Consider the following 27,457-nt stretch of genomic DNA (forward strand, 5'->3'; position numbering starts at 1 on the left):
ACAGCCTCGAGTAAAAATTTGACTTTCACAACTGCAGCATGAAGACGTGGCGAGGCTTCTTCCACATAATTGCTTGAAGGAAGGACCATGTACAAAGAACATAGCGTACAATAACGTAGTGCTTTTTATTAAAAAATCAAACAAAACAAACAAATATAAAACAAAAAGTAAAAACCAACAGCATATTTTCATGACTTAAGAATCATAATTACAAACGTTTAACGAGTGGGGAGAGTTTTTGACAAACTGTACACGTCACAAAATGTCAGCCGATTTGCCATTTACAATGCTTGCATCTTATTTTGTGATTGTCTAAAAATAACTAAAGAAATCACAGAAAACGCACAAATACAAGTACAAGCATCATACACTGACTGCTATCACAAAAGGGAACCATTTCCGATTTGAAAAAAAAATAACAGGAACGTGATAATGGTCTGATGGGTTCATTTTTGTTTTTATCACTGCTCAAAAATACTATAACCTTTTTATGTTGGCTAGCTTTTTTAGTGTTCAACACTTTGCAGCAAAAAAACAAAACAAAAACAAAACAAAACATAGGAGTATACTCCCCCTTAATAAAAGCAATATTAGTAACAATGTTCAGTGGCAAGGGTGTTGCTGTGTCACTGCCGTGGCCCGCTGCCTTGTGTTTGGCTTGACATTCTTCTCGCTCATGCACAACATTTACATGAATTTCTGTTATAGGCAACAAAAGTTGGGCTTCTAAGTTGTCAGGGAAGTTAGGGTGAGAAGTTTAAGTGTCTTCATAATAGCAATACAAAGCCATTGAAATATTAGCATGATCATAATAATCGCAATACATTTAGGGCTGAGTCCTGTACAGTACAATAACAAACGAATTCATTTTATCCAAGATATTGCTTTAGGAGAAACCCCTCAATGTAAAGCGTGTCTATATACACAACTTGGCACACTGTACAGCTGAAGCATTACAATTGTCCATCCTCAGTGTCATTTTAATGGATTCTTAGTCAGTTTACAACATTGGGACTCCGTCGCTCGTCCCTTTTGGGCGGCGGGGGTGTGGGGGGGGGTCGCATCAGATAACACTAATTCTTTTCAAACATTCTCCATGGCAACAAGGGACAAAGAGACCAAAGTTAATTTTTCTCCCTATATACAGTATTCACTTGTCTCACAGAATATAAGAAAATACGACCATCACGATACATTTCATGTTAAGCAATGCTTTCCATAGTTTTCTGAAAACTGTTAATTGCCATTAAGCCCTTGTTTTTTTTTCTTTAAAAAAAAAAATGGAACTCTTCAGGAAATTGTGTCGCCTGTATAGATGCACAGAAAGTGTGTGTAATGCACACTGAAAAACGGGCAGTTAGAGAGCACAACCGAGTAAGGCGTTACAGTTGAAGCCCATGTCCCTCCCACCTGATTTAGTTAAGCTGGTGAATCCATCATTTGAAAAGCCGACCGTCGTACAGGGAGGGGAAAAAAAAAAAACGGAAAATCCAAACCTCAACAATACACTTGACAAAAAGCGCTCAGTCTTCCCTCCCTCCCTTTAGGAACAAACAGGCCTAGTCTGGGTCTACATGAGTAAGTTAAGTACAGTATGCTAGGGAAAACGTAATTGACCCCCCCCCCCCACACACACACACACGCAGCATCATCAAGCACTATTTTAGTGTGTTTTCAATACAGTTACATTACATCGAGATTCACTATATCCATGGTACCAAAAGTGCAGTCTACCTACCTTTTTTTCCCCCCCTCTTCTCACGAGCAGCATCTTGCACCTCTACTTGTTTACTTCCACTCCAAAAATTCCAGCACGCGCGCACGCACACACACGCGCACGCGGTAGTGTCCCTCATTTGATGCACTGACATTGCAGCATGGTCCCACAAGGGCGAGCAAGTCTCCAGCATTCTTATTTGCACTGAGTGAGCGATAGCCATCAGTCAGCGTGCTACTCCGTACCAAATGTGTCATTTCAGTGGATGTGTGGGCTTTTTGTCCCATGGGTTCATCTGACAAGCGCTCCTTGGAAATGTAATGGACATAAACTCGGAGCTTCCAAACCCCCTCCACCGTCTCAAGAGTTGAGATGACCAAGTCCTGGAGGAGGTATACCGGGAGGTCCAAAAGACGCATTATGGTCTGGAAGGGTTTGGATGGCCAACTAGAATCATTTCCTTTGTGATCATCTCCCTGCGCTTCAGAAAGTGAAAGACAGTACCTTGCCTGGCATGTTGAAATGTTACTTTCTGTCAACAAATATCACCACATCCAAGTGTCTGTTGCCGTAGGCGCCGCCCTGCACCCTCCTCCTCCTCCTCATCCTCCTCCAGGAGATAAGTGACATCTACGGCTGTGGGAAGAACACAAAAAGGGGACACTTAGGAGCTTGGACACAAGGAGCTGAAAGGTGAGGTCAAAAATCAAAGCAATTATCTTCCAAAAGGGGCTCTCTCCTTTCAGTGGCGTGCACAAAGTGCTCACTGTTTGATGGCATCGTGACACGTTTGCCTAGCGAAATGTCCCCCCCCCCCCCAAAAAAAAAGCCCTCCCCCGAAGTCAGCAATTTAGTCACAGATGGGTTCAGATATCATTTTGGGTAGGGTGCTTAGTCTTAGTGAGATGAAATCTCCCTGCTATATTGTATTCTTCCTTAGAATTAAATGCACCTGAAACATGTTAGCTCCTCGATCCGATTTTGGCCATGCTTTGTCAGCAAATTCTTCTTCAGAGATTCCTGCAGACACATCACATTGAACAAGGTGTTTTGGTGTTTGGGGATTCATTGAGTTGATGCACAAGTTTCATTACGGTACCTATTTAAAAAAAAAAAAAAAAAGTAATCATTTTTGCAATGTAAAAGGGATCAATGAACGCGACATGATAGTATGCTACTATAAATGTAATTATGCTTGTGGAAAATGAAAATGTTTAGTCTTGTTCCGAGTGCGTGTTTTAGATGTTTCCCTCCTCCAACACATTGATTCAAATGATCAGGATCGTTCAAAGGTTTCCGCAGAAGGAAAACGTCAAAAATGCAGGAGTTGTCCCGTTAATATAATCATTTCTAATCCAAATGCATGATGTGGAACAGTAATCGTTTGACTAAACATTATGGCAGAAAAGAATACGATGAATCATTCTGGTTTTAAAAATCAAACATCAATACATAGGGCACCGAATGTTAAAAAGTAAAAAAAATAAATAAAATGAAAGAAGAAAAAAAAAAAAGCAAGAGGTTGCATTTCTGCAGGAAAAGCGTGGACTAAGCAAAAACCACCAAAATGTCCCATCTGTTAGACACATTTTCCGAGGCACAATATGTTAGAACTGGGCTGTGTGAAAATAGTTTGACAGTTTCCAATTTCTCAGCCTTTTTTTTTTTTTTTTAAATGACTCTTATTTTAAACGCCACCTAAAGGGAGGCGCATTCTACGAATGAATAAAGCGAAGCCCCGCATCCTCTGTTGACCGAGCACCATCCCTGTGTGCCTGATTCCTCACCATTCTTGCTGGGTGTTCTGTGTAGCAGATCCAAGAGAATCTTGTTGAGCCGCTCCCTTTGGGCCTCCCTCCTGCCCAGCGCAGGGTGGCGAAGCGGGGAGCAGGCTGACGAGGACGGCTGCTCGGGCATCTCCCCGATCCTCTCGGTGGAGCCCTCCCGCTGCTCCTTCTGTTCCTCCGCCTCAGGCCCTTGCCCTTCAGCCCCCTCTTCATCTTCATCGTTGTCCCCTTCTGCTGGCGGAGGCCTGCCCGCTAAAAGTTGAGGAGCGCCCGCGGCTACGTCCACGTCCTCCTCCAATCTCCTGTCTCCAGCCTCTGGTGGAAAGCCATCTCCCCGCTCGCATGAAGAGCCGTCGTCCTCGCAGCCGGCGGATCCTTTGGAACGCTCACTCTTCCATGCCGAGCGGCCCCCATTCCTCTTGTAGTTGTCAGGAACGTAGTGAGGCTACAACAGACAATTAGTCAATTAACATTCACATGTAGGGGATTTAAGATATCCTTTATTTGTCCCACACTGGGGAAATTTACAAGATTTAAAGTGCATTTCTCAGATAAGGGTAAATAGTACTCCACCCATTGCCCAATTGGGGAGGGGGATACCCAAAATGTTGGGTTGTAACACTCAAGTCCATTCCATGCATTGTTTTTCAAAAGTACACAACAGAACTATGAGGCACCCATGCTAACGCCACAAAGTCTGCTCCCTTTTTTTTTTTTTTTAAGAGCATCTGTACCAGAGCCAGGGAATGCATGCGTCTGTCTTACCGAGAAGTCTCTCTTGGGTGTCAGCCGCTTGGGGAAATGGTTGAAGGCGTATGGCTTGGTACACACTGGGTAGCGGTTCCGATGTATTTTGTAGAAAAGGTGAGCTGATTTGTCCAAGCGGTAGTCACAGATGTACACATCTGGCTCTTTCACCCCCTTTGGCCGGCCTTGAAGCAGACAATCAAGTATATTGGTCAAGTCACGTGAACAACTTGACAATGAATCACATCCGAGCGCTTTCTCACCTTTGCAGTACGTGTAGAGATCAAGGACGCAGCAGGTGGCGACCACCGCTTCAAGGGGGATGATCTCGTAGAGTGGCATGCGAAATAACTCGTTCTGGTAGAACCGGCGCGATGGCGAATGGTGTGTCTCGTGAGGACGGAAGTAGTGGTGGCCAAAGGCGAACCGCTCACCCCTTCAGGGTTGGGTACAAGTCACAGCATTGCACAAATGTGACATGACCAAATCGCAAGTTTCATCAAATGACAAATGACACACATGAGGACGTTAAGTGTATCATGGCTGGTACGAGACCCTAAAAATGCATCAACCCGCTCCACGCATAGGTAGTTGAGTTCACCAAATTACTTTTCGTTCTTCCAGAGTTTCTCGATGCGGAAGATGTCAAGTTTGTCCCGGTTGACGTGAGAGAGGAGGCGGTAAGACTGTCTGATGGGCTGGCCCTCGGGTGTGCGTCTGCTGTCTCGCATCAGGTACACACAGTCGCCTGCGCGGAGAGGAAGTTTACTTTCCAAAAACCTCTCGGTATCCCGTGCGGTTCAACAAAACAAGACCAACCCAAAATACAGGGCGCATACTCAACCGGCTTCTCAATACCTTGGTGCAGAAGCAGCTCATCTCTTAGGAGGCAGATGTAGTAGACGGAGCCAGCCTGGGCGTAGCTGGGTTGAGGTATCATGGGGACTTCCTTTACCGCGGAAAACAACAAAGGCGGAATGAATTGTAATGTGCAAGTTACGTGAAAAGCTGGCTTCGCCTCAGCATGCTGCTCTGGAAGCCTCTCGCGTTGCAGACATACCGTGTCCACAGGCCTCGGCTCACACTCCTCACACAGATAGTGCTCCACTTCCGTCTCCAACCGCATGCAGTCGCAGTGTTGCCATACCTTCAACGAAAACAAGCAGGCTCCCGTCACACGTCGAAAAAATAAAACAACAACAAATTGGTCCACAAAAAACCCTGCAAACGTGGCTGGCTCTCACGCTTGCCGATGGCTGGAACGGATGATTTCTATGTCTATTCATTTTCATGGAAAAAAACATTTTGGTCTCAGAACAAACAACGGCTGAGAACCAACGGTCCAAAGTACTCAAGTAGTAACTCACAGGGAGGGAATGACACTGATATGATCACCTCGCTGACCAAACTGTCCGTCTTTGCCTTTGGCGCTAGAGTGGAATTCGAGTGCTAAAAAGGAGGATTGCTTATTTTTCTTTGGCTCTCCAACAGGAATGACCGAATTTAGTTTTGATACAATGACTGATTGAAAAAGGTCCAATCACATGGAAAATGTCTGATTTGGCTCTGGCGCTCCCCCGCTCCTTACCATGCACTTTTCACACTGGATCATCAAGCCTTCGTCCTTGTACATGCCACAGATGCAGCGGATCACGTCGTCGTCCTTGTCGTGGGATCCCGAACCTCCGGGTTGGTGGCCCCGGTCGCGCTCCAGCGAGTCGGAGCTGTCGGCCTCACTGGCCGTCTCGCCCATAATCTCATCGATCTGCACGGCAGCCTCGTTGCGGGCACTGTAGTAGGCTTTGCGCAGCCGGCACACGTCCCTGCCGATGGACGACTTTCGGCCATAATATTTCTAAGAGGGGAAACGAGGCATTCGTGAGAAATCCTGTTGGGAAATGTGAGAAGGCACACAACTCCAACCTCACAATTCCAATTAGTAAAGCAACAGCCAAACAAACCCTTCTGAAAGGCCAAAAGAAGAGCACGGCATGCTCTGCTGCTGTCGAGTAAGAAGAGGCTTCGGAAAAGCCCAACCTGCTGCACTGGTTCAATTCAGGCAGTCCCCACACTAGTTGTAGGTGGGGGAAAGGTTGTACCTCGTCTTAACAGCAACATTTTTTCCTTCCAATGTCCATCTACAACTTTTTCAGCACGAGGCCACTGCCACATGCTCCGTTGGCATTATTCTGAGCAAAGGGTGCTACGTTCACTGGAGCACATAACGGGACACCGCCTACCTCAGCATTGCGGAACACTTTGAGCATGTCGGTGTCGAATGCTTCAACGGTCTTGTAATGGCCCGTGAGGATTTGTTTCTCGATGGTGCTCAAGTCCAGAGGGTCCGACACCTTCTCGTAGTAATGGCTGTTCCTAAGAATGCAAGATTGCACAAAAAAAAGGAAAAGAAAAGAAAGAGCATGTCTCTTCAAACCTGCTTACTAAAGCAACAAAAACTCACATCCAAATGAAGGACTTTATGCCATGAATGGGCTCACGTTCATACCTTTTCCGTGACGGGAGGTTCAACAGTGGAGCAGCGAGCGTCTGGCTGGATGAATCTGCGGTAGAAGTAGCAGACGAGAAGTCTTGATAGAATGTCGAATTGGGGATGGGCCAGGGACAGCTTCTGATCCATACATGTTTACATGTTCAAATAGCGTTCTGAGCTTGACTAGGACGAGTTTGTTTGAGACAATTTCAGGCAGACTGAACCAATAAACCGATAAATACTCTGGCTATAAGTCAGCTCAGTGTTTGGGTCACAATGCACATGCGAGATATAAAGGGCAGCGATACAACCAAAGCGCAAAATCGGGACTAACCCTTGTAGCTGGTAATCATGTCGCAAATCTCCTTGAAGATATGCGCGAGGCGAGCAGTGCGGGTGACTTCTGTGTTTTCTTCAGCGGCGGCAAGCCTGCGCGTACGCACCGACCGTGACGTCTGCAGGGCTGAGAACTGCGTGAGGAAAACATCTGGAGGCGGGATACAAGCGTGTTAGCTCTACATTCGACCCACTTTGACTCTGCAAGTCATGTCTGGCTGGTCACGATGAATAAAACGAAATTGATCACGCTCACCTGACTTAATGTTGCCGTCATCACGGATGACACCTCCCCAGCGAGTGTATATGGACAGGCTGCCGGGGTCTCTCTCTCTTTCACCCTCTCGTTTGAGCAATTCCTGTTTTTCCCTCATTTTTTCCCAGTTCCTCAGGAGGAACACTCGATGCTTGAGCACAAAGTTCCTAATGATTGAGAGAGGGGTAGAAGGGAGCAAGATGTCGTTAGACTCGTATTGATTTTCCGAAAACTCACCTTAGAAAAACTCGTTTTTAGTCTTTGGCTTCTGACTCAGCATGAGACTTGATTTTTAGTGTGGCAGTTTTTGTGTGTGTGTGTGTGTGTGTGTGTGTGTGTGTGTGTGTGCGTGTGTGTCTGCTTTCTACTGTCTTCGTTATTCATTTGTTTGATTGTTTGTTGCTATATGAATTCTTTCTGCTGCATGTACAGCACTTTGTATGCAAGGTCATAATACAAAATACAAAATCATGTGCGACGTACCTCTCTCTGTTTGACATGGGTTTCATAAGATGAGGGTAAAACTTGTTGCTATCGCTTGATTCTTCCTCCTGAAAACAAAGAAAAACGTCATTTATTTCCACAGATTTTAAATGTTCAGGGTTAGATCAACTTTTAAAAATTTCACCAGTCAGATTAAAGTGTCGACATGCATTTAAAAAAATGTTTCGTGTCTTTTGAATGCATGTAAACAGCAGTGTTCAATAAATGTTGTACCTGATCTTTTTATTCATCTTACAAGGAACTATTAGCAGGCAAATATCAATTCCACCGAATGTGTCTTCTGACACCAAAGGTTGCGCTCACTCGTTTTTTAAGTTGGTGTTTGGATTTCCGTTTCTCCTTGAGTCGACCCAGTCGCCGAGTACCAGCCGCCTTGCCAGGCAGTCCATTGACGCGCTGGCTTTTCCCGCCGATGATGCCTCTGCAACTCTCTGAGCCACACTTACAGACTTGCTGCGAGGAAAAACGATCGCGATATCAAATGGACGACAGAGATTTGAGGCAGGCGACAACAAAATGCGTCACGGTAAACTACAACAGCAATGAGAAGCCTGCCACACTACAGGAAACATTTCAACATGAGCATCTTGTCAGTCACCTGTTCCTCCGTGTTGAAGGAATGGAAGTTGTAATCGTAGGTGAGCTCGGTACCGCTGCTGATGTCCTTGAGCGCAAAAAGACCAATTCTGTACACCCCGTTGACTGACCTGCAAGTCGCAAGGACTGAGTGAGTGCACCTTCCTCATATAGAGCCACATAACTACCGGTACATAGTGTACCAGAAAGCACAAGGACATTTTAGGAATTAGCCACGGCAGACACTGCCGCTTGGAGGTGAAGGCAAGCGTTCTGTGACCATGCGCTGAGTTTATGGTCGCCCCCCCCCCGGCCCCCAATCTGAAAAAAAATATTCAATGAAGAGGTTTCCTTACGTGGGGTGGTTGGGAATTGGCATTTGGTTCTTGGAAGGCATTCTGTTTGACTTTCAAACATGTCTGCATCGAATGAAGATGGAACTTGGCAGTAGGGCAGAAAACGAAAATGTCTGGACACCGCAGTTGTAACCGAGGCCAGGCTGCGAGTAAGCTCGCGCCGCTTTATGAAAAGACTGATGGCTCTTGAGTGCTTAGAAATCCTCCAGCGCCCGCGAGGTTTTTGTTTTAGTCCAGCTCCTCTTTATTACACGCACACCCACGTGCAACCACCCGTTCCCCAGATTATAGGATGGGCCAAGTGGGAGAAGAGAGTACAACTTCACGCGGTCAACTATCTAAAGTTGGAAGGTGTCTACAACTAAACATGCTGGGTTGGTTCAAACTCAAAAGTCAAACGCGCAAATCCATCAAGCAAGCTGACTGCTGTGAATTAAACTAATTAAAAACACACACCAAAAAAAAAAAAAAAAAAAAAAAAAGAGTCCCTCAGGAAACTTAGCGCACACCTTGATATATTTCATCCAAATTAGATCCAAACTAACTGCAGACAACAAATCAAATGTAAAAGCAGGTGTAATAAATGACACAACTTTGACTGCGTATGTCTTTGTCTAATGGCATATTTTGTTTGGGTCATTAATAGTTGCCCTTCAGCCAACCGCCTGTGGAGAAGATAATGTAGAAAAAAAAGGCCACCGCTGCTGCTGCTACTACTCCTAATAATAATAATAATAATAATAATACTTGGAGTGCATTGAGCAAAAGGGATATGCGTTTCATACCTTTCATGATGATAGAGGCCATGATAGGATATTGGCGGGCTTGCGAGTGACAAGTAAATATGTGCATGCACAATAAACGGCCTGCTGATTTTGTACCAAAAAGACAACTTGATCGACGTATCACTATCTATAGCCTGTACTCTTTTAAACGTAGTTAGGAAACAAAACAAAAACAAAAAGTAACATGATGTTTGTTTGTTTGTTTTTTTAAATCATCTGTACGCTGCTTGATCCCTCAATGACACTTACCACTTCTGCATCTCACAGTTGGGCTCACAGCTGTGGTTTATGAAGCGCGCCTCATTGCCCATTCTATAGCTGTCAATCACCATGCCACTATCGAGATTCAGACAGTAGTGGCCGCTGTGAGCAAAGTACTGCTGCATCATACGACTCCTGAAGCATGATGATGGAGAAAGAAAGCGAGATCAACATGCAGGAATTCATTTTCACTCGGTTCCCACCACATGGCCAAGAGCAGTTCACCTGAACTCATGTTCGCTGACCACTTCTCCCAGGTACTCAATAATGAACTGCCCAGAGCGGAGACTCTCCTTGGTGCGGATGCCCCAGCCCTTGCCCTCCGCACGGAAACGCTCCAGACACTGAACCCATTCGTGCCTCTGGATATGCTGGTTGTCGCAGTGCTCACGACACGGGCAGGTGCTGGGAGAGCACTCGGCAAAGCTCATCCTGGCCAAATGAGACATTGTTAGCGACATTCATTTGACCCCCACCGCAGGCAGGATTGTTATGACCGAGGCCGAACACGAAACATGACTCTTTGAAGACCTTAGCGCAGGGGTGTCAAACTCATTTCACATGGTGGGCCACATACGGCCTCGGTAGATGTCAAGTGGGCCGGACCATTAAAATGATACAATGCTTTGCTATAAATAACCAAAACAATATGTCTTTCCTTTGTTTTGGTATAAAGAAGCACAAGAACATTAGGAAAATGTTGAAATTAAATGAACATATCTTTTACAAAACATTTCATGAAGCACCTTACATTTCCTTCGACAAATGTGCAATTTACTTTTATCATTCACATATATGCATTGCAACTGATCCCACTGATTGTACAAACTTTAACAAGTAATTGGTATTGAAAAATATAGTAATGCACTTTAAGATTAAACAAGATTCATAAAGAAAGCAAGTTTTAAAGCATTTACACGTGCATATAAAATCTAAATGTAATCCCTGCCTACACCTTACAAACTAAGGAGAGTGCTATTAAATGTGTAAAGTTGCGATGGCTGTTGATGTCGTCTGCTGTCATGGGTCTGTCTCAGTGACAGACTGAGGCTGCTGTTGTCTTCTTCTCTGATCAAAACAGTGTCCCCTTGCGGATACTCAATGAATTGCACCTGATTAAAAATATTAATTCTTTAATGCATTTTTTTCACTTTTACATTATCCTGCGGGCCTGATTGAACCTACTTGCGGGCCGGTTCCGGCCCGCGGGCCGTATGTTTGACACCCCTGCTTTACATAATCATCTCGCGGGCCGGATTAAACTCCTTTGCGGGCCGGATCCGGCCCGCGGGCCGTATGTTTGACACCCCTGCCTTAGCGGCACTGCCAAAGTTTGACTGTACCTGTTGAGGCAGTCATCCAGACAACCTTTTTCACTGCGATTCTCAGGGGTTTTGCAGTTGCATGTCGTCGTTTCATAGCCGGAGAAAGGCTTGACATCAACATACACGTCTGTGACACAAACAAGAGAGCACAATTTTACACGGCCAGTTACAGATGCTACACAAGGAGGCGTTTCCAGGCGAGACAACATTACATCGTATCAACCGAATCAATACAATCGCGACATGTTCAAATTGCATCCCGCTTAGAATGCCACAACGAGCAACGCTCGACACTTACTTGATCTGATCTTTTTGTAAAGAGGGACGTCAGGCCTTTTGTATAGCTGGAAAACAAAAACAAAAGAAACAACCCCAAAATAAAATCAAAGATGAAGAGAAGCTTCATACGAAAAAGAAGCGATTGGGCCAGTTCCCAAAGGGTCTGGAGCTCACGAAACACTACAAAGAAAACTAAAATGAAATGTACGGTGCTCATCACAATTGATCACCTGATCGTGTTTCCACAGCCATAGGATGTCGTACGGCAACTGGAAATCAATGCGCTTCTGTCTCAGGTACTTTCCTGAAACGTCACACAAAGTAAACAAGCAAAGCCTTGAGAAACAAGGAAAAGTTGTGGTGTTGATTTGTTACTCAAAGGATCGTAAAGCCCTGCAAATGAAAACCGGTTCGCTTCCAAGCACAGACATACAAATGTGACCGATCAGTCAAGCCACAACTGGATACATTTGTCAGGTCTGCTGCCTGACTTAGGAAAAAGAAGAAAAAGAAATAGCTTCGTGACTCACCAACATGTATGGGTGCCGGAAATAATCCGTAATCATGTTCCCCAGGTATGTACTCAAGCTTCTCTTTCTTTAGCTGTAGAAGCTGACTGCGGGGACTGCAAGCAAGAGCAACGAAACAATGTAGACCATGCTCAATGGAAAGGGCTGTCAAGAAGCAAAAAAAAAAAAAAAAAAAAAAAAAAAAAAAAAAAAAAACAGTCTTACTCCTCGGTCTTGAACACATCCGAGTAAAGTCCAGCCTTCTGGAACTTTTTCTTTGGGGGCCTGGCTAGTCTCTTTTCCCGTGGGCCGGTGAGGGGGATGGCTGATGCTTGTTCCCTGGAGGCTGGGTCTTGGCGTTGTGGGGAGAGGTGGCCATCTGGCTTACTCTCCACTGAGCTAAAACAGAACCACCATTTGGTTGATGCTGACATGCGAGAGAACGACATTCTTTCACACCTACATTAGGGGTGTTCACACAGCAACTTTTACTCCGGTATAGCAGCGGGATGTATCGCAACACAATACATCGGTGCAGCACCGATGCAAATGTGTGCCGTGTGAACAGCCCTAAAGTCAAGTGGAGAGAACCACTCTTGTTCAAGTTTTGGTGATGGAAAAACACTTCCTTCCATTCACGTGACGGATAAGCTTGTGCGATTCAATTGAAAATACTTGTAAAAGGTCAAAGTAAACACCAGGGATCGTGTGGTTACCGTGTTCCCAATGAACGCATCACATTGACAATGTTAAAGTGGAGTGAGCGCGCACCTGCCACCGATTTAGGTGTGCATCCGATTAACCTCAACTGAAGTTCGGATGCTCTCGTGGGCCTTTCCTGACTTTGTTTTGCTTTTAAGCCCGGGTTTGAAGGCTTTATGCCAACGTCGACGAGTATTTTTTTTTCCTCGGTTCCCCCCCCCTGACTCACCCTCCCCGCCGGCTGAGTGCAAAGCCTAAAATCATGGGATTGATCAACCGGTCTCTCAGCGCCATCGACCAAATTTTCTAAAGGAGAAGATCGGGTCGAGGTGAGCCCGCCTGTCCTGACGAGACATTGTTGGCCAAATACGCTACGGACTCCTGGCGGAAATGTAAGATTGTGTGCATGGCAATGCATACATACGTCATTGGAATTCTGACGAAAGGCATTCTGTTTGGCGTTGGCAGTCTCCCCCATTTATTTCTGAGTTAGTACGGGCCACATTAGTGGAGGAAAAGGTTTTTACCTCAAAGCCTTGCATTCGGCCATGGGTGTGCAGACTTTTCATATGGATTGCAGTGTGTTAGATTTACCCAGCAAAGGGACTGATCTCATCCTGGGCAAGCCAGCACTTCCCAGGCCCCGGTCTGGACCTTGGCATCGGGTGGCCCACATGTTCTTCTCTGTGGTGCAATTGCTCCACGGTGTCCTCCACCTCCCCTTCCTCTTCTTCCTCGCCTTCCTCTCTCTCCCAGTGTTTCCTTTTCTGTCCTCCGCCACGCTGATCTTGGACAACTGCCTCAATGGTATCTTTGACAGTATCCCCATCCCAGATTCTGGCTCCTGCCAGCCGATCTCCGACTCTATGCCGGGTTTGGTTTAATTCAACGTCAGGAATTGGTGATGGTGGCGGCGAAGGCAACGGATGCTTTCGGGGGCGCCCGGGGCCCCTCTTTTTCACCATGTTATTTCCTGTACGGGCTTGCCGCTGCAGCTTCTTGGCACGCAGGATTTTGTTGACGTGGTGAAGACTGTGCTTGGATTTCTGCGATCGGTGCGACTGATGGGGAAGGGAGGCATCGAGGCAACAGTCCTGGGAGGGTGACAGGCGGGAAGAGGACACCGGGCCATGGGAGTAAAACATAGGGGACTGGTGATGGAGCTGTTGTCGGTGGTGCAGGGATGCTTCCGGCCCTTCTGATTTCGAGAGTACACCGCCTCTCGTCTGGATGCTTGCCGGCCCTTGGCAAGAAAAATACAAAAACAAACGGACTGAATATACACGTCATGAAATAAAAATGATTCTTAGAGTTTTACAAGAACGAAGAGCAGTAAAATAAGGCGGGGTGGGGGAGACTTAACCATTTACAATTCAATCACAAATGACAAAATGCTAATTCCAAGGGTGATGATTATCCTTCAATCAGCCGCAGGGGATGTGAATATATCAGCACTTAGCTGAAAACCAACCAACCGTACTGAACCATTTCAATCGGTGCCCCAAAAATATGGCAAAGACAATTGGTAAGGACCAGTTGTTGTTATGTTACAATTGTGACAAAACCAAAGGGCGGTGGACACGGGGGAATCCAAAACAAAAACATTGTTTCAGATTATTTTTCAGTCTTGAACTCAGCCTACGCTTCTCTGTATGTACGTCGATGCGAGCGAGACTGTGTCTATCACAGCATCATTTGAAGACATACGCAGTCGAATTTAACAAGGCCCTCAGGCTGTGAGAGAGGCTGAGAATGAACATAAGTCATCCACGATATCATGTCCTGAACGATGGTTAGCTGAAAACAGTGTTGTTGACTCTCTACTGCTCTTGGTCTCGTTTTCTGTCAAACGCATTTCTCCCAGGAAACTCGACTTGGACTCCAGGGCTATTTACGTGTGTGTTTGTTTTTTCCGTGAAAACATTTTTTGATTGATGCAATTTATACTTATTGTCGACTTATCCCAAAAATGCGGTCTTTCCAGTCACTCATTTTGACAGTAACCTCAAAAATAGCCCAATAAAACGTGATTTGTCAATCTGTTAAGTGGATGATGTAGATATTGTAATAATGGTGAGACAGGCATGATTTCAGGCAGTTTCTTAATTTTGTCCAACCTTTCCCTTTTGCTGACTAAATGGAATTCACAGCCTTCAATCAATCTTTCCTCATTTGTTTTTGACTTTTTCATTTCCATTCCCCACCGAGTCCATTCCCTGACCGCCAAATGACCCCGAATCCTGAGTTCTAATCCAGGATTACCCTATCTCGGTTTGAAGTTAGAACAGTAGCATTCTGCCTCAACAGAATCCTTAATTCCACAACTGAATTGCACACACAAAAAGCAAACGTTCAACAGTAAAATAAAAACACATACCGCTGCCCGCATGATGAGGCCAACCTATGACTGAGGCCCTATCTTCACCACAACAACAACAAAAGCTCAACGCTGGCGTTGGATATGCAAAACACTTGGACGAGGTCTCATATTATGGCCTTTCAAAATAAATGTAAGACAAAAATAGGCCTGTAAAGAAAATACTCCACCCCTCCGGAAAGATGGCAGAAACGCTACATCAACAGTAGTCATCCACATTTTCAATGCAGTCATGATGTATTTTTGCCAAGACCATAACCACTACTAAGCGCTACCAAATGTCAGGGAGTGTGTGCAAAGATTATGTTACAGTCTTTCAAAGAGACGTCTCCCCAGAAACAACTTTTTATGAGGCCAGAAACGCCGCCGCACATCGAGCGAGACGGTTGAAGTGGGCTATCGTGAAAAAAATGACAGTTGCTGACTCTTCGTCGCACACCAAGCAAGTGAGCGCTACACATCAACCAACACACTGCAACAAAAACACTGCAAGCCCCTTAATCTGGTTATGAGACTACACATGTGCTGTCCTGGATTTTTTATTTTATTTTTTATTAAACCACAAAAACATGGTGCAATTGTCAAGGAAGAAGTGTTTGGCCATAAAGAAGAGCAAATGGGAGAAAATAAGAGTGTTTTTATGGATATTTACAGAGGCTGTCGGCAATGATCAGTTGCCCCAATCCCTAACTGTGACACGCATAGAAATATAGTATTGATTGATAAATGTACCTCTCTCTGCCTCTCTATATGTGTTTGGGGAAGCAAACCCTGACCCCGGAATTCTGTGTGCTGTCGTCAGCGGCTACATTAGAATGATAGATTTGTGCCGCAATTGCAAATTTCAAATTTGCAGCACAAAAGTGTGCTTTCAGTGCACAATATCCATTTCTGTGAAACTTTGTCTGCTTAACCAGCAAAGAAGACATGCCAAACCAACTAAGTGTGTGCATGCGACGATCAGATATTTTTAAAAAATTTCCCCCCCTCCCGATAGTTTATACTTTATTGGGAGATTGAATTGCTGTTAATTTGACCTTTCATCAATTTGAATCGTTTTTTGTCGTGACTGAAACATTTTGACTGGCGTTTGCATTCGCAGAGTCACCCGCTCCCTCAATGTAATAACGAGGTCAAGCGATGCGCACTTTGAACAAATGAAGATTTTGTCAGTGGTACACTTTTACCGTCACATTCTGTGATTCTGTCAAAAATGAAGTGGGCAATGCAAACACGCCGACCTTGTGTTGCATTGAAACAAGTTCTGAAACCTCATCCTTGTAGCGGTGTTGTATAAACTGATTGTAACGCAAGTTATAGCACCAGTGTGATAACCTATAAAGCTCGCCGGCCGCAATATTCCAATGCTGGCGTGAGAGCTATTTTGAGCAATTTCACATTTAACAATGTCGAGCAGAATTTGGGTCAAAGACTTCTCCGGTGCGATGACGTCGACGAAAGTAGCCATGTCCAGCATATGCTCTTTTCCACTGGCAATCTAAGACATCATTTTCACAGCATTTTCATTGCTCTGGAAGTCCCAAGAGCATCACACACCACATGAGGCAAATTCGACTTACCTAATTCTCTTCTCTCGGCCAAGACGGAGCGGTCTTTTCTTAATGTCCGGTCCATACGGGGGAAGCAGGTATTCTCCGGCGCCGTCTCATTCTTTCTGTTCCTGCACCCCTTCAAGTTAGTGCGAGTGAGAGCGGAGGCAAAGAGATTTGTGAGATTTGGAGGATCGTGGCCTCTCGGCTCCACGTCTTCTCTGGGTGTGAGAGGTCCCTCGTCCTCACTGTCAGAGCAAGCGGGAAGTTCTTCCGGCCTTCCATTTGAGAAGCGCCCCTGACCGGGCAACACATGGCGACGTGAAAGCTTGGAGTAGTCGGCCTCAGAGGAGCCCACTCTGAACCAGGACTCTGTTGGGGGCTGGCTTTTGGAGCTGCTCCCCAAAGCTAGCCTGGAGGGTCCAAGACAGGAAATTGAGCTTTCTTTGCGCTTATACCTGTCTGCAGAAGATGAGGAGGAGGAAGAAGGGGAATTGGCTAAAGTGACACCCGCTTGCTTGGCCGCGCCGTTGCCGGAGGTGCTCCGGCCAAAGCGGCATCGTTGCAAAGACTCCGCCATTCCCAAGTGAGCAACTCTCTCTCCTTTCCCCGATGCTCCGCTGTCAGACAAACCGGCGCCACCACGATTTACAGGTCCGCCCACTGTTTTTTCTTCCTCTTCCCTGCCCTCGTCGGCACATCGCTCTCTGTATCTGTGTCGGTGTTTGTGTTTGTGGTGCCAGTTGAAAGACAGCTCCGAGGACATGGGTGGGTAAAGAACAGGAGACCGGCCTCCGAGGTACTCCTGCCGAAGCAGCTTGTGTTTTTTCTTGTGGAATTTCGAAGGGTTTAACAGGAGATGAGAGGGGTGGTGATGATGCATGTAAGATGTAGGGGGAGCAGGGGGAAAAGTTGGCGAGTGATGAGAGTGGTGAGATGAGGCCGTGTGGGGTGACTGGTGGTGGGGGTGAGGATACAGAGCACTGGCCGGAGGGTAACCCCTGTAATAGCCCAGGCCAAGGGGTCCGGAGGAATAAGGAACACTGTAAGAAGGATGGTAGAAGCCCCCACTGGAAAGAGGGAATCCGAGCCCTGGTACAAAAGGAACCTCTGACATGGAGTCTCTGAGTTTTGGTGGTCGCCCACGTTTCTTTTTCATGTCTGGTTTACGGACGTAGTGCAACGGATCACAAGTGTACGCAGGATGGGAATAGAAGCTGCCAAAATTAACCCGGAAGATGGTGGGCAGGAGATCTCTGTGAATGTAATGATGAGGTGGGGGGCCACTGGTCGCACCCATGCCACTGGCGCGGTTGCCTCCTCCCGGCAATCGAGTTGCCCCCGCTGCTATGCCGCCACCAAGACGGTGCCCAGTGGTACGATGCGCGATGCGAATTTCACTCATCCTTATGATAATCTCGTCCAGTTCAGCAAGAAAGTTGGGGTCGATCCGCCGAGAGCGGAGTTGTAGGTATTTCTTCTTGCGTTTCCTTTTCTGTCTCTTCAGCTTTTCGTAGCCTGGGCACCCATGGCTACGGCGCTTGCATTTATGCTTATGTTTTTCCTTGTGGCCCAATATGGAGGTAGACGGGGCTGCTGGGTGAGGTCGCCGTGGCTCAGGTGATAACCTGGCCATATGTGGCGAGGGAGAAGGCGAGGGATGGTCCACGAGCAGAGCGGAGTGGCGTCGGCTGCCTCTTGCGTTAAGTGCCAAACCTGGCCCCATTGATGAGCCAATAACACCGGGCATTAATAAACCACCACTGAGCCCGGCGGCTATGCCCAATCCACCCAAAGCGCCTGCTCCTCCGGCTTTCTCACCGCGGTCCGAGGTGCTGTTGTTGTCTGTTCCTATGCCACTGTCACTGGGTACGGTCTCCTCGCTGTGGGACTCGCTCACTGGGGATGGGGTGGCTTCTTTCAGCTCACTCAGGGGCGCTGGGGAGGTGGGATGTAGTGGCCGAGGAGGGGACAGCTTGTGACAGTGGTAGTGCTGCCTGTAGTGGGGGTGGTGGTGGTGGTGGTGGTGGTGGTGATACCCACGGAACGACGACTTTTTCTGAGAGGTTGGTGTGGCCGGGTTAAAAGAGGAGCCGAGGACTGGACTGCGGAGATTTGGAGCTGAAAAAGTGGGCGGGGGGAAAGCAAATGTGCTGTGACTGTTTGAATAGTGAGGATGACCGGCAAAGTGCACTGAGCCCGGCTCCACAAAGCCGCCCTCGCTGATAGGACTATGGCCTCCGCTCGACTGTGAGAGGGAAGGTGAAGGAAAGATTTCCGAGGAGGAATGCTGGTGCTGTTGCTGAGATGGATGGTGATGCAGAGGAGAAGTCATGCTCGGGGACAAGAAGGGTTCCGGCGGAGCTGTCGTCGCTGTGCCATGAACCATTTTGGGTTTACGCCCTCTCCTCTTGCCCATATATATTGTGCCTTTCTTGCTCACGTTAATTTGTGGCCCAAGTTTTCCCCCAAGAGAGGCGGCCAGGGAGGACAAAGAATGAGTTGCGGCTTCCGCAGAGCCAACCACTGCCCTTGGAGACACTTTGGGGGGGTCTTCTTTTCTTGGTCCTAACAGGATTTGACTGAGAATACGCTTACGTTTCACACTCTTCATCTTGTTGATCTTGCCGATGATTGTTTTCATAATAAGCTGCCCATTTCCTTTGCTGTGGTACCGTTTGTCCCCGACGTCCCCTGCTTCGGGAGCCAATGTGGGAGGCTGACTCTCTTCGGGTAAGGTCGGTGGAAGGCGCTTGGGGCGCCCACGTTTTCGGGCGGTAGGCTTCGGGGGGTTGATGTCAACCTCTGGATGGAGCACAGGAGGGTCTTGCTCTTCTTTGGACTTTAAAAAAGTGGAATAAACCTTGGATGCGGCTAATTTGCTATGGGGGCGCCCATGGGATGGGGCATCAAGTCTGGGCATCGTCGCCTTTGGCCTTCCCCTTTTTTTGGGCTGGGATGACGAGGTAAAGAGACGTGACATTGAACTTTGTGGCAGAGTATTTGGTTTCATTCTATTTGGATTTGGAGGTCTCCCCACGGGTCTCTTAAGCGGAGATGACGTTTCCAGGCTGGAGGATAAAGGCATGGTGGTTTTGCTCGGGTCAAACGGACTGTCGACGTCTGCTCTTTGATCGTGTACCTTGTTCATAGCACGGCCCCAGCGTGGCTTCCTTCCTCTGCGCTTTTTAAGGGGCTTACTGTCCTGCTCTGTTGCAGAGTCTATGGACGAATCGGGAGAATCATCCCGAAGGGGAGTCCGAGGGCTGCCTTCGCCTTCTGGCTCGGGTGGAGACGATGCCCAAGGCCTTCCAGGTTCTGGGGGGCTGATGAGCCGACCGACACGACTGCTGTCCCTATTGGGACTATGCTTAGTTGGACTTGAGCTCTTGTCACCCTCACCTCGCAGTGATTGATTGCTAGCACTTTTGTCTCTCCCTTCAGGCCTTGCTGTTCCTGTCGCAGGACCGCAATTGCTCACATCTCTGGGGCTGCCGTGTTGTCTCAGACTTGCAATGCTTTCCTCTGCAGGAACGGGGGTCTCTCCTGCGCGGTCTGCTTGTGAGGCAGCAGGGGAGCCGAGATGACTCAGAGTCCTCTGCTCAGCTGTGGTGGTAGAAGAGGACGAAACAGGAGAAGTGGACAAACCTGAGGTGTGGGCTGAGAAGTGACCAGGACGAGACGGCAGTTTAGGAATGCTATTAACGTTGTCATTGTTAGTGTCCTTGGACATGGAAGGCAGTCTGTTATTGCCATAGAGGAGTGCTGGGCTGCTGCTGCGACTACTGCTGCTCATGAGAATACCGCCGCTGTTTGGTTTGCCAGTTCCATCCGTGTCTTCCTTCCTTGTTGGTGTCAAGGTGGGTGAGTTTTCCAGAGCCATGTCTTTGTTCCGAGAACCGTAGGGCCGGCCAGGTGGCCGTGACACTGGTAGGGGGGGAGAGAGGTGAACCACTCTTGAATAGGTATTCCTATTGGCCATAGCCCTGTCTCGCTGCTTGGCTGTGGGTGTCATAAAACCTGAGCTTGGGTGGGAAGGAGCGGGGTCCGTCTTGGCAGGTTTGACAGGCTTTGCGGTCTTTGATGGCGGGCAAGTGGCGATGAGTTGAGCTAATTTTTCAGTGACGGTCGGCGCTCCCCAGCTTTGAATTGCCTTCTCTTTATCTCGTTGACCTTCGTTGCTGTATGTATGTTGTGGGGGTTTGACGCCTTCGCAGCTAGGTTCCTTAGATGCAGGTAATGGTGAGGAGGGTGCTGATGACCGAGGGTTGGGTTGCAGAGTTGGTGTTTTCTTCCCGGAAGGATGAAGTTTGCTGTCTGGGAGAGGCCGATGAAGATTCAGGGGCCGTTCAGATGTGGCATTAGCTGCTTTAGCGTCTGACTTTGTGTCAGACAGACAATCCATCTTTGGTGGAGCCTTCAAAAAAACAAAACAAAAGAAAACAGAATCATGATTGAATTGTCTTTCAAAATGTTGATACCAAATAAAGCTATAGAAATTTGCCACTCATTTTGAGTGACCCCCCCCCCGAAAAAAAAAATCATTATTGCTATTTTCCAAGGATAAATTTGACAGAATTCATCAAATCTGTCAAACGCAACTTCAACTGGCAAAGTGGACAAAGGCAGGGAGAGTATGTACATCAAGGCACACTACACTTCTTCAGGTCAGACTGGGTGTCGACAAGAAGGGAGTGCTGCGGTTGAGAGGTCAAATCGGGCGGGGGATGGGGATAAAATGGGAGGCAGCAACAAATAGATGGCAAAAGATCGGTGTTGCCACTCGTTACATGAAATGCACTTCAGAAAACCAAACTATTGCATTAAATCGATTTAAACCAGACTCTGAAAATGCACCATAACTCTATAAGCTCACATGTTCAATTTTTTTACATTTGGAATTAAACACCGTAGCACCCACGGAAGCCTGGTGGGGGCCATAAAAAAAATAAATAAATAATGAATTCACTTGACATCATCTTAAGAAGTGAATATTCTAAAGCCTTTCGATTGTAGGAAAATGTCATGGATTATCTTTGAAACTTTTTTTGCTTTTTGCTCATGTCGCGGGCCACCGAAAAATGGATGGCGGGCCGCAAATGGCCCCCGGGCCATAGTTGGGACACCACTGCAGTACAAGATAAAATGTTGCTCTCAGTTACTTACGAGCCGGACAATTCCTTGTTTGCACTTACCCGTTTTCCCGAAGCGCTCCCATTGACTTGAGGCGGTGCCACGGCAGCTGTGCTGGTCAGTGGAGGTCCAGCAGCCGGGAGTGATGTTGGGACTTTGGAAGATGGGTTTGATGAGGATAGTGCGACTGGTCTGTTGACACTTGGACTCTGCTCCTTCTCTTTTTCCCTGACGTGAGAAGGACTCTGACTCTGGCTACCTGGCCCATCGTTTGTATTCCCTGCACGATTTCCTCGAGCGCCACCTCCTCCCCGTCCGGGATTCCGCATTGTAGCCCGGAAAGCTGGTCTGCAGACATAATTCTCCAAGATCTTGGGAGGTTTTTTCATGCGTTTTGCTTGGAGACCAATCTTCAGTTTGACATTGCCCTCGGATAGGCTGCTCTCCTTGATGGAGAATTGCGACTGGTCACCAGCACCACCTTGAGCAGCTGCTCCCGTTTCATCCGATACACCGGAAGCCTCTTTCTCTTTGTCCCTCTTCTTGTCCTCCTCATCTTCTTTCTTTCCAACCCCTCCTTCTTTCTCCCGCTCCCCGGTAGGAACACCTGAGAGAAGAGGCGGCGGCGGCGTTGCCGTTCTGCCGTGAATCTTCTGATCCATAAGGGTAGGGCAACGTGTACCCTCGGAAGAATACAGGAAAGGGGCCCGGGGAGGGAAGGACGAGGGAAAGGGGGAGAGGGATAACAATGAGGTCGAAGCTCTCCTTTTTTTCCCCCCTGAGAGGGTTTCTATCCTTCCCCGTCAGTTCGGCCCTCTTACTCCGTCCTTGAGCTGTCGTTGTTGTAGAAGTAGTAGTGGGGAAATGCGGGGTGGGGGAGAGAAAAGGGGAGAAGGCAAAAACAAATGTTCATTAATGTCGACAACCATACAGAGGGACATTTGTATCTGTTTTTGTGAAAGGTTATCCAACCAAACACACTTTTTACAATCCATTCTGGATGGCTGTACCGTTTTCTTTCACCAACAATTCCTATAGCTTCCCATTTCAACTGTTTCCTCTTGAGGCGTCTTCATTTTAGGGCATTTCACAATTCCAAAACTTGGACAACTAGTGTTTGTCTCATACCTAGTTAGTTGGTCTAAGCTCATTAACGCACAGCCGTGAACCTACTGTATTATGTTGCATGCTAAAATGCGAGCTGCTCACGTGAAGTTGCGCAACATTCAACCGGCCCGTTATATTGTCGGAATTTTGCTTCAGCTCTCTGGGATTAAGCCAGGGGAAAAAAAGCCCCTCAAAGGTAGTCATTTGCACCTCAAATGAAGGCATTTGATTAGCAAAATTGCTCTTCAAAAATCTAACTTCAAGCTACCTTGCACGCTTCAACTACCCCAATCGCCACTCGTCTAAATGCACTCATACCAGCGGCTGCAGGACCCTGGAATAGAACGAGGGCAGTGATGCTGAGTGACGTTTTTGCATGCAACAGGCAGATAACTGGCTGCCCTGGATGTCAATCAATTGAGACAAGTTTCACAATGGATGGTAGGTGGGAGTCGACATGTTTTGTTTTGTTTTTTTATTCTTTTAACTCGACAATAAATGTACTTCTCTTTGTTTTAGGTGTCAGTGTAACAGTAAACTTTAAAAGTATGAGTCGTAGCGCAATTTGGATTTGACTTTTTCTTTCCATAGCTGCTTCAGACATTGTTGTCCCTCCGGCTTGCCGTACTGCTCAATAAAGAACGCAGCAGTCACAGTCCTCCACTATTTGGTCTTTCCACATCAAAAAATGATATGCATATTTTACAGGAGTAGCAAATTGACAGCTTGAAGCAAGCACACGGAACCTCTTTTTGGAGAACTGTTTGCTATCTCCCAAACTGCTCAGAAGTCCCAGCACTGAAAACCCCTTGTATTGTTACTGTCACCGGCTACACCGTGCAACCCGAGGAATTTGTCCAAAGCTCTTTAAAACTTCGAAATGATTGAATGCAGATCCGCGCAAAGCAGGTGCTTTCTACGGGTGAAGTCATTTGGAGGCAATTGAGAGCTGTGACCTCAGCACTTTGGGACTTCTGGGAGTGCACAGAGGATGTCTATGTTTTCCTCTACCTTCACCAGCAGTAAATGAAAGTGAGCGATAGCGCGTCGACATGACGGCGGTTTCTCTGCCCCCCTACATTAAAGGAAAACACTGAGGTACATCCAGAAGGGAGCCTACAGAAAGTCTCACATAATTCATCACCATGCATTTGACAAGAGACAAGTCATCTCCCTTTTTATTCTCTTTGTCCCGTGTTTGTGTTGGCTGAGGGATCGTAGTCGATGCTTCTTAGCCATACAACAAATCTTGGGCTATATTTGGAGTGTGATCTGCAGCTCATCCACACCCACTTCTCAGAGTTTACATCAATTACTCCTTCCATTTTACCTCCAAACAACACAGCAGGCACACGACATACACACACACACACACACATATATTATATATATATATATATATATATCCAAAAGACAAGTAACACCTTCCTTGCTTTTAACATTCCGTCAATCTCCATTCTCACCATTTTCAACCTTTCCTTCTTCCTCCTTCCACAAACGTGCAAAGCGGCAGTCATAGCACATAAACGGAAGCAATTGTGGTCCCAATAATCAAACACACATTTCGCACGCCACTCAGGCTAGCTTTGTTCCCCACTTGCTTCTCTCACAGAGTGACAAATGCTGTATAGGACTTTGATACGAAATGTCAAATGATATTGGTGGCACGAGCTTACTGACAGACACTATGTGTGAGACAAACCCAACACACAGTGGTCGGCTTTTCATAGAGACATTTTTGCCATTCCAATTGAAATCACTCAGACTGAAGAGCTGTGGTCAACAGTTTTCGAGATGTATTCCGATCCGCCGTTTACATGCGCCGCTATGACCGTTTTGAATGATTTGAACTGGGGTTTCGGTTTAGGTCACCTTTGGTTTTGTTTCCTCATGTGCCCTTTTTGTCAGCACCTGTTCTCGTCATCAGTGTCCCTTGTGTTTCACCAATCAGCTCCCTCAACCCTTTCGGTCCTGTACAGGTGTTCCTCGTTGTCTTGTCACTTTTACTTGTATTTAATTCCCTGAGTTCTGTCAGTCTTTGGTGGGTCATTGCGAGTATGTGAGTTGTTGAGTATGCGAGTGTCTGTGTGCTCAGCTCCTGTCACGGGCTTCTTTTGTTACTTTGGCTCCTTGTGATTTCCAGGTCTTTGTTTGAGCACTTGTAGTTAGGAATTTTCCAGTGTACGCCCGTTTGTATTTTTGTGAAATACATCTTGGTCAGTTCCACCCTGCTCCTCCTTGCCTCTTGCCTGCTTTTTGGGGTCCAACCACGACTCCACCATCATGCCACGACGTGACAGTTTCATTTCATAGAGCAGCGAAAACAATATTTAGGGAATGCCGTTGCAAGGTAATAATCCATCAAATGATATACAAGCGATGTGACTCATCAGGCGTTAGTGGCTGTTCACGCGACATCCTCGTCATATTTGCAAGATTGTTGTGTTACTTTTTTCAGTTGTGACGCGCACATATTTCTGCTAACCATGCTGTGTGAATTTGATACATAGACGTTCCATGTTCGAGTGTATGGGTCGGATTGTCCGACTGAAAGCAGTTGAATGGATCGATCGCTACCCTCCGCTGGCAGTGTGGCTCATTACAACTACTCGAAAAACTAAAAATATTTGACGCATCTGTCGGCAATAAGCATGGAAAGCTATTTAATGAAAAAAGAAAACAATTGAAAAATCACTCAGCCAACAACAGGAGAAATGGCATGGCAACTTCTCACGGTGCCTCCCCTTACCTAGCCTTTCCAACCAATTCCTTGCCATCTTACTTTTGCGCACGTTCATAACCGCTCATTTCCCTTCGACTGGAGCAGCATACAATGTTGCCTACAGCCACCTCACTCGCATGAGGCCTCCAAACCAGAGCGTGTCGTTTCTTTCATGCTTTTTGCTCCATGGGAAATCATAGCAAATAGTCTGCTTAAACAAACAAGCAACAGATAATGCTTTGACAGAACTGTGTTTAACATAATGAATCAGCAAATATGGTGAAAAGCTGCTTTCAACTGGATAGTTTGTGTAGATGTGTTGCCTGTAACCTTTCCCTGAACTCTACCTTTACCCACAACCCCAGTTCTTATCTCTACTTGGCCTCACCACAATCCAACCTGATCCCTCACCCTGACAGAGCAGAGCGGTGGGGGGCAGGGGGGGTATCTTCAGAGGGAGGGAAAGCAACATGGATGACAGGTGTCAGTTGAGCCAGCACATTTCAAACATCCTCTGCATGTGCGAGCAACGTGAAGCTCATTCCACTGTGGCAAAAAAGCGTCTGTACAACCCAAACAGTAAGGGGGGGGGGGTGTCTGCATCATCAACTCTGCAATAGTTTTATTTTTTTTTCAGGCATACTACAATTGCCTGACCAAAAGTAAACACATTCACGTTTCCTATCCATCTTATTTACCATCTGTTTGAAATTGCACATGTGGACTCACCTCTTGTCGTCGTCCAGAAATGGTGTTCACATTATTTGGCTCCGTGTCTTTCCTCGTTTGTGGCAATGTGGTGGCCACGCATTACTCCAAGTGCTGAAGTGGCAAAATATGACACGAAATGTAAGCTGTTGGAAGGGGTTTGCACAAATATGAGATCGCTCAAAGGCACGGACCGGGAGCTACACCGCTGACAGTGGTCACGTGGGGCGCGTTATGTTACGCTGTTATCGTTTGTGGCGCGGAGAAGGGTGCCAAATATTAGCCCGGCGAAAGCGCCCAAAACACCGCCAGACGAAATGTCCCCTCGAAATGTATGACTTGGGGGACGATGGCGTCGTCGCTGCAGTGCTAAATATAGCGCTAACCAATGCATTGTGTGACATAATTGGAGTAATAACGGAGTAGCGCGAATTCACCCCGAAAAGCACATCGCATCATCTCGCGTGAATGATCCCGATAGCGACCTTCTTGTTATCGATCAGCCTCGGACTGTCTAAAAGACGACAGGGGCTATTTTCATCCAACAAGCGTTCGATTAATAACCTACGCGGGCTTGAGTCGCGAATTCCAACAGTCTTTCAACAGTCGTTTGAGCCGTCCCGAGTCGTCAGACAAACATTCATGTAGTCATTGGGTCATTTGTCTTTCGGGACGGGATTACGACTATGACAGCGCAGGACAAGTGATGTACCTAGCCGTACATTTCCGTCACATTCTCGCAGGCACTCGTGTTACTACATCTCAGCTACCATGGCTAACGATGCACTAGCGAGCCCGCTAAACCACACGCACATAAAATATTAGCAAGTAGCCACGAACACAAATCGTGAAATTCAAATCTCATCAAACCTAGCGCATAGGTGTGTACAGTTACAACATTGCTACGGTATAACACAACAAATGTGCACTACCGTGTTAGTTCAGAAAAAAAACTGTCAACAAAATGGCGGCTACGTTGAATCAACACAGAGCCCCGAAATGGATCTTCCTCTTAAATCCTTTTTGGGAGGTAAAATCCTTCTTCCTTACAGCGAGTGGTAGTCTGTATTTCTTCGGAGATCTTCCGAAAATCCACTCCGACGCTGTGTTAGCGGAACCTAGATGTGTCAGCACGGGGCCCTCTCGTTGGTCGGGCCTCCATGTCGGCTCAGCCCGTGTCGCTACAGTGTCAGCCCAACACGGGCTTTCTCAGGCGCGGGGGGGGCGAG

The 27,457-nt window shown here is 46.9% G+C and overlaps 1 protein-coding gene across 2 annotated transcripts; it reads right to left on the reverse strand.

Annotated features, from left to right (window-relative positions):
• Window positions 1-106: 106 nt before the first annotated feature.
• Window positions 107-27,457, reverse strand: ash1l (ash1 (absent, small, or homeotic)-like (Drosophila)). 2 transcript variants are annotated; one of them, XM_019865350.1, is made up of 27 exons: window positions 27,279-27,457; window positions 26,250-26,342; window positions 21,754-22,524; window positions 16,589-20,975; window positions 13,226-13,874; window positions 12,155-12,328; window positions 11,951-12,045; window positions 11,651-11,724; window positions 11,440-11,485; window positions 11,160-11,268; window positions 10,042-10,248; window positions 9,805-9,951; window positions 8,437-8,545; window positions 8,142-8,291; window positions 7,818-7,885; window positions 7,335-7,501; window positions 7,077-7,229; window positions 6,758-6,812; window positions 6,492-6,624; window positions 5,840-6,106; window positions 5,312-5,398; window positions 5,110-5,200; window positions 4,861-4,999; window positions 4,515-4,687; window positions 4,270-4,436; window positions 3,505-3,949; window positions 107-2,353 (listed from the first exon to the last, which is right to left on the reverse strand). In XM_019865350.1, exons 3-27 carry the CDS (start codon window positions 22,351-22,353, stop codon window positions 2,253-2,255), a joined length of 8,793 nt encoding a protein of 2,930 aa, XP_019720909.1. In that variant the 5' UTR covers window positions 22,354-22,524; window positions 26,250-26,342; window positions 27,279-27,457; the 3' UTR covers window positions 107-2,252. The 2 variants fall into 2 exon arrangements, with proteins under 2 accessions (XP_019720909.1, XP_019720908.1); XM_019865349.1 differs by having other exon boundaries at window positions 3,493-3,949.

Source organism: Hippocampus comes, unplaced genomic scaffold, assembly GCF_001891065.2.
Source record: "Hippocampus comes isolate QL1 unplaced genomic scaffold, H_comes_QL1_v1.1 scaffold390, whole genome shotgun sequence".
In the NCBI taxonomy this organism is placed as follows: Eukaryota; Metazoa; Chordata; class Actinopteri; order Syngnathiformes; family Syngnathidae; genus Hippocampus; species Hippocampus comes.

Excerpts from the sequence above, each read along its gene's own strand:
- ash1l (XM_019865349.1), bottom strand. The coding sequence starts at position 22,353 with ATGGATCAGAAGATTCACGGCAGAACGGCAACGCCGCCGCCGCCTCTT. Across the intron at positions 7,886-8,141 it reads AACACCAACTTAAAAAACGA|GAGGAAGAATCAAGCGATAG; the intron begins GTGAGCGCAACC and ends CTTTGTTTTCAG. Across the intron at positions 5,399-5,839 it reads TCCAGTGTGAAAAGTGCATG|GTATGGCAACACTGCGACTG; the intron begins GTAAGGAGCGGG and ends TTTTCGTTGAAG.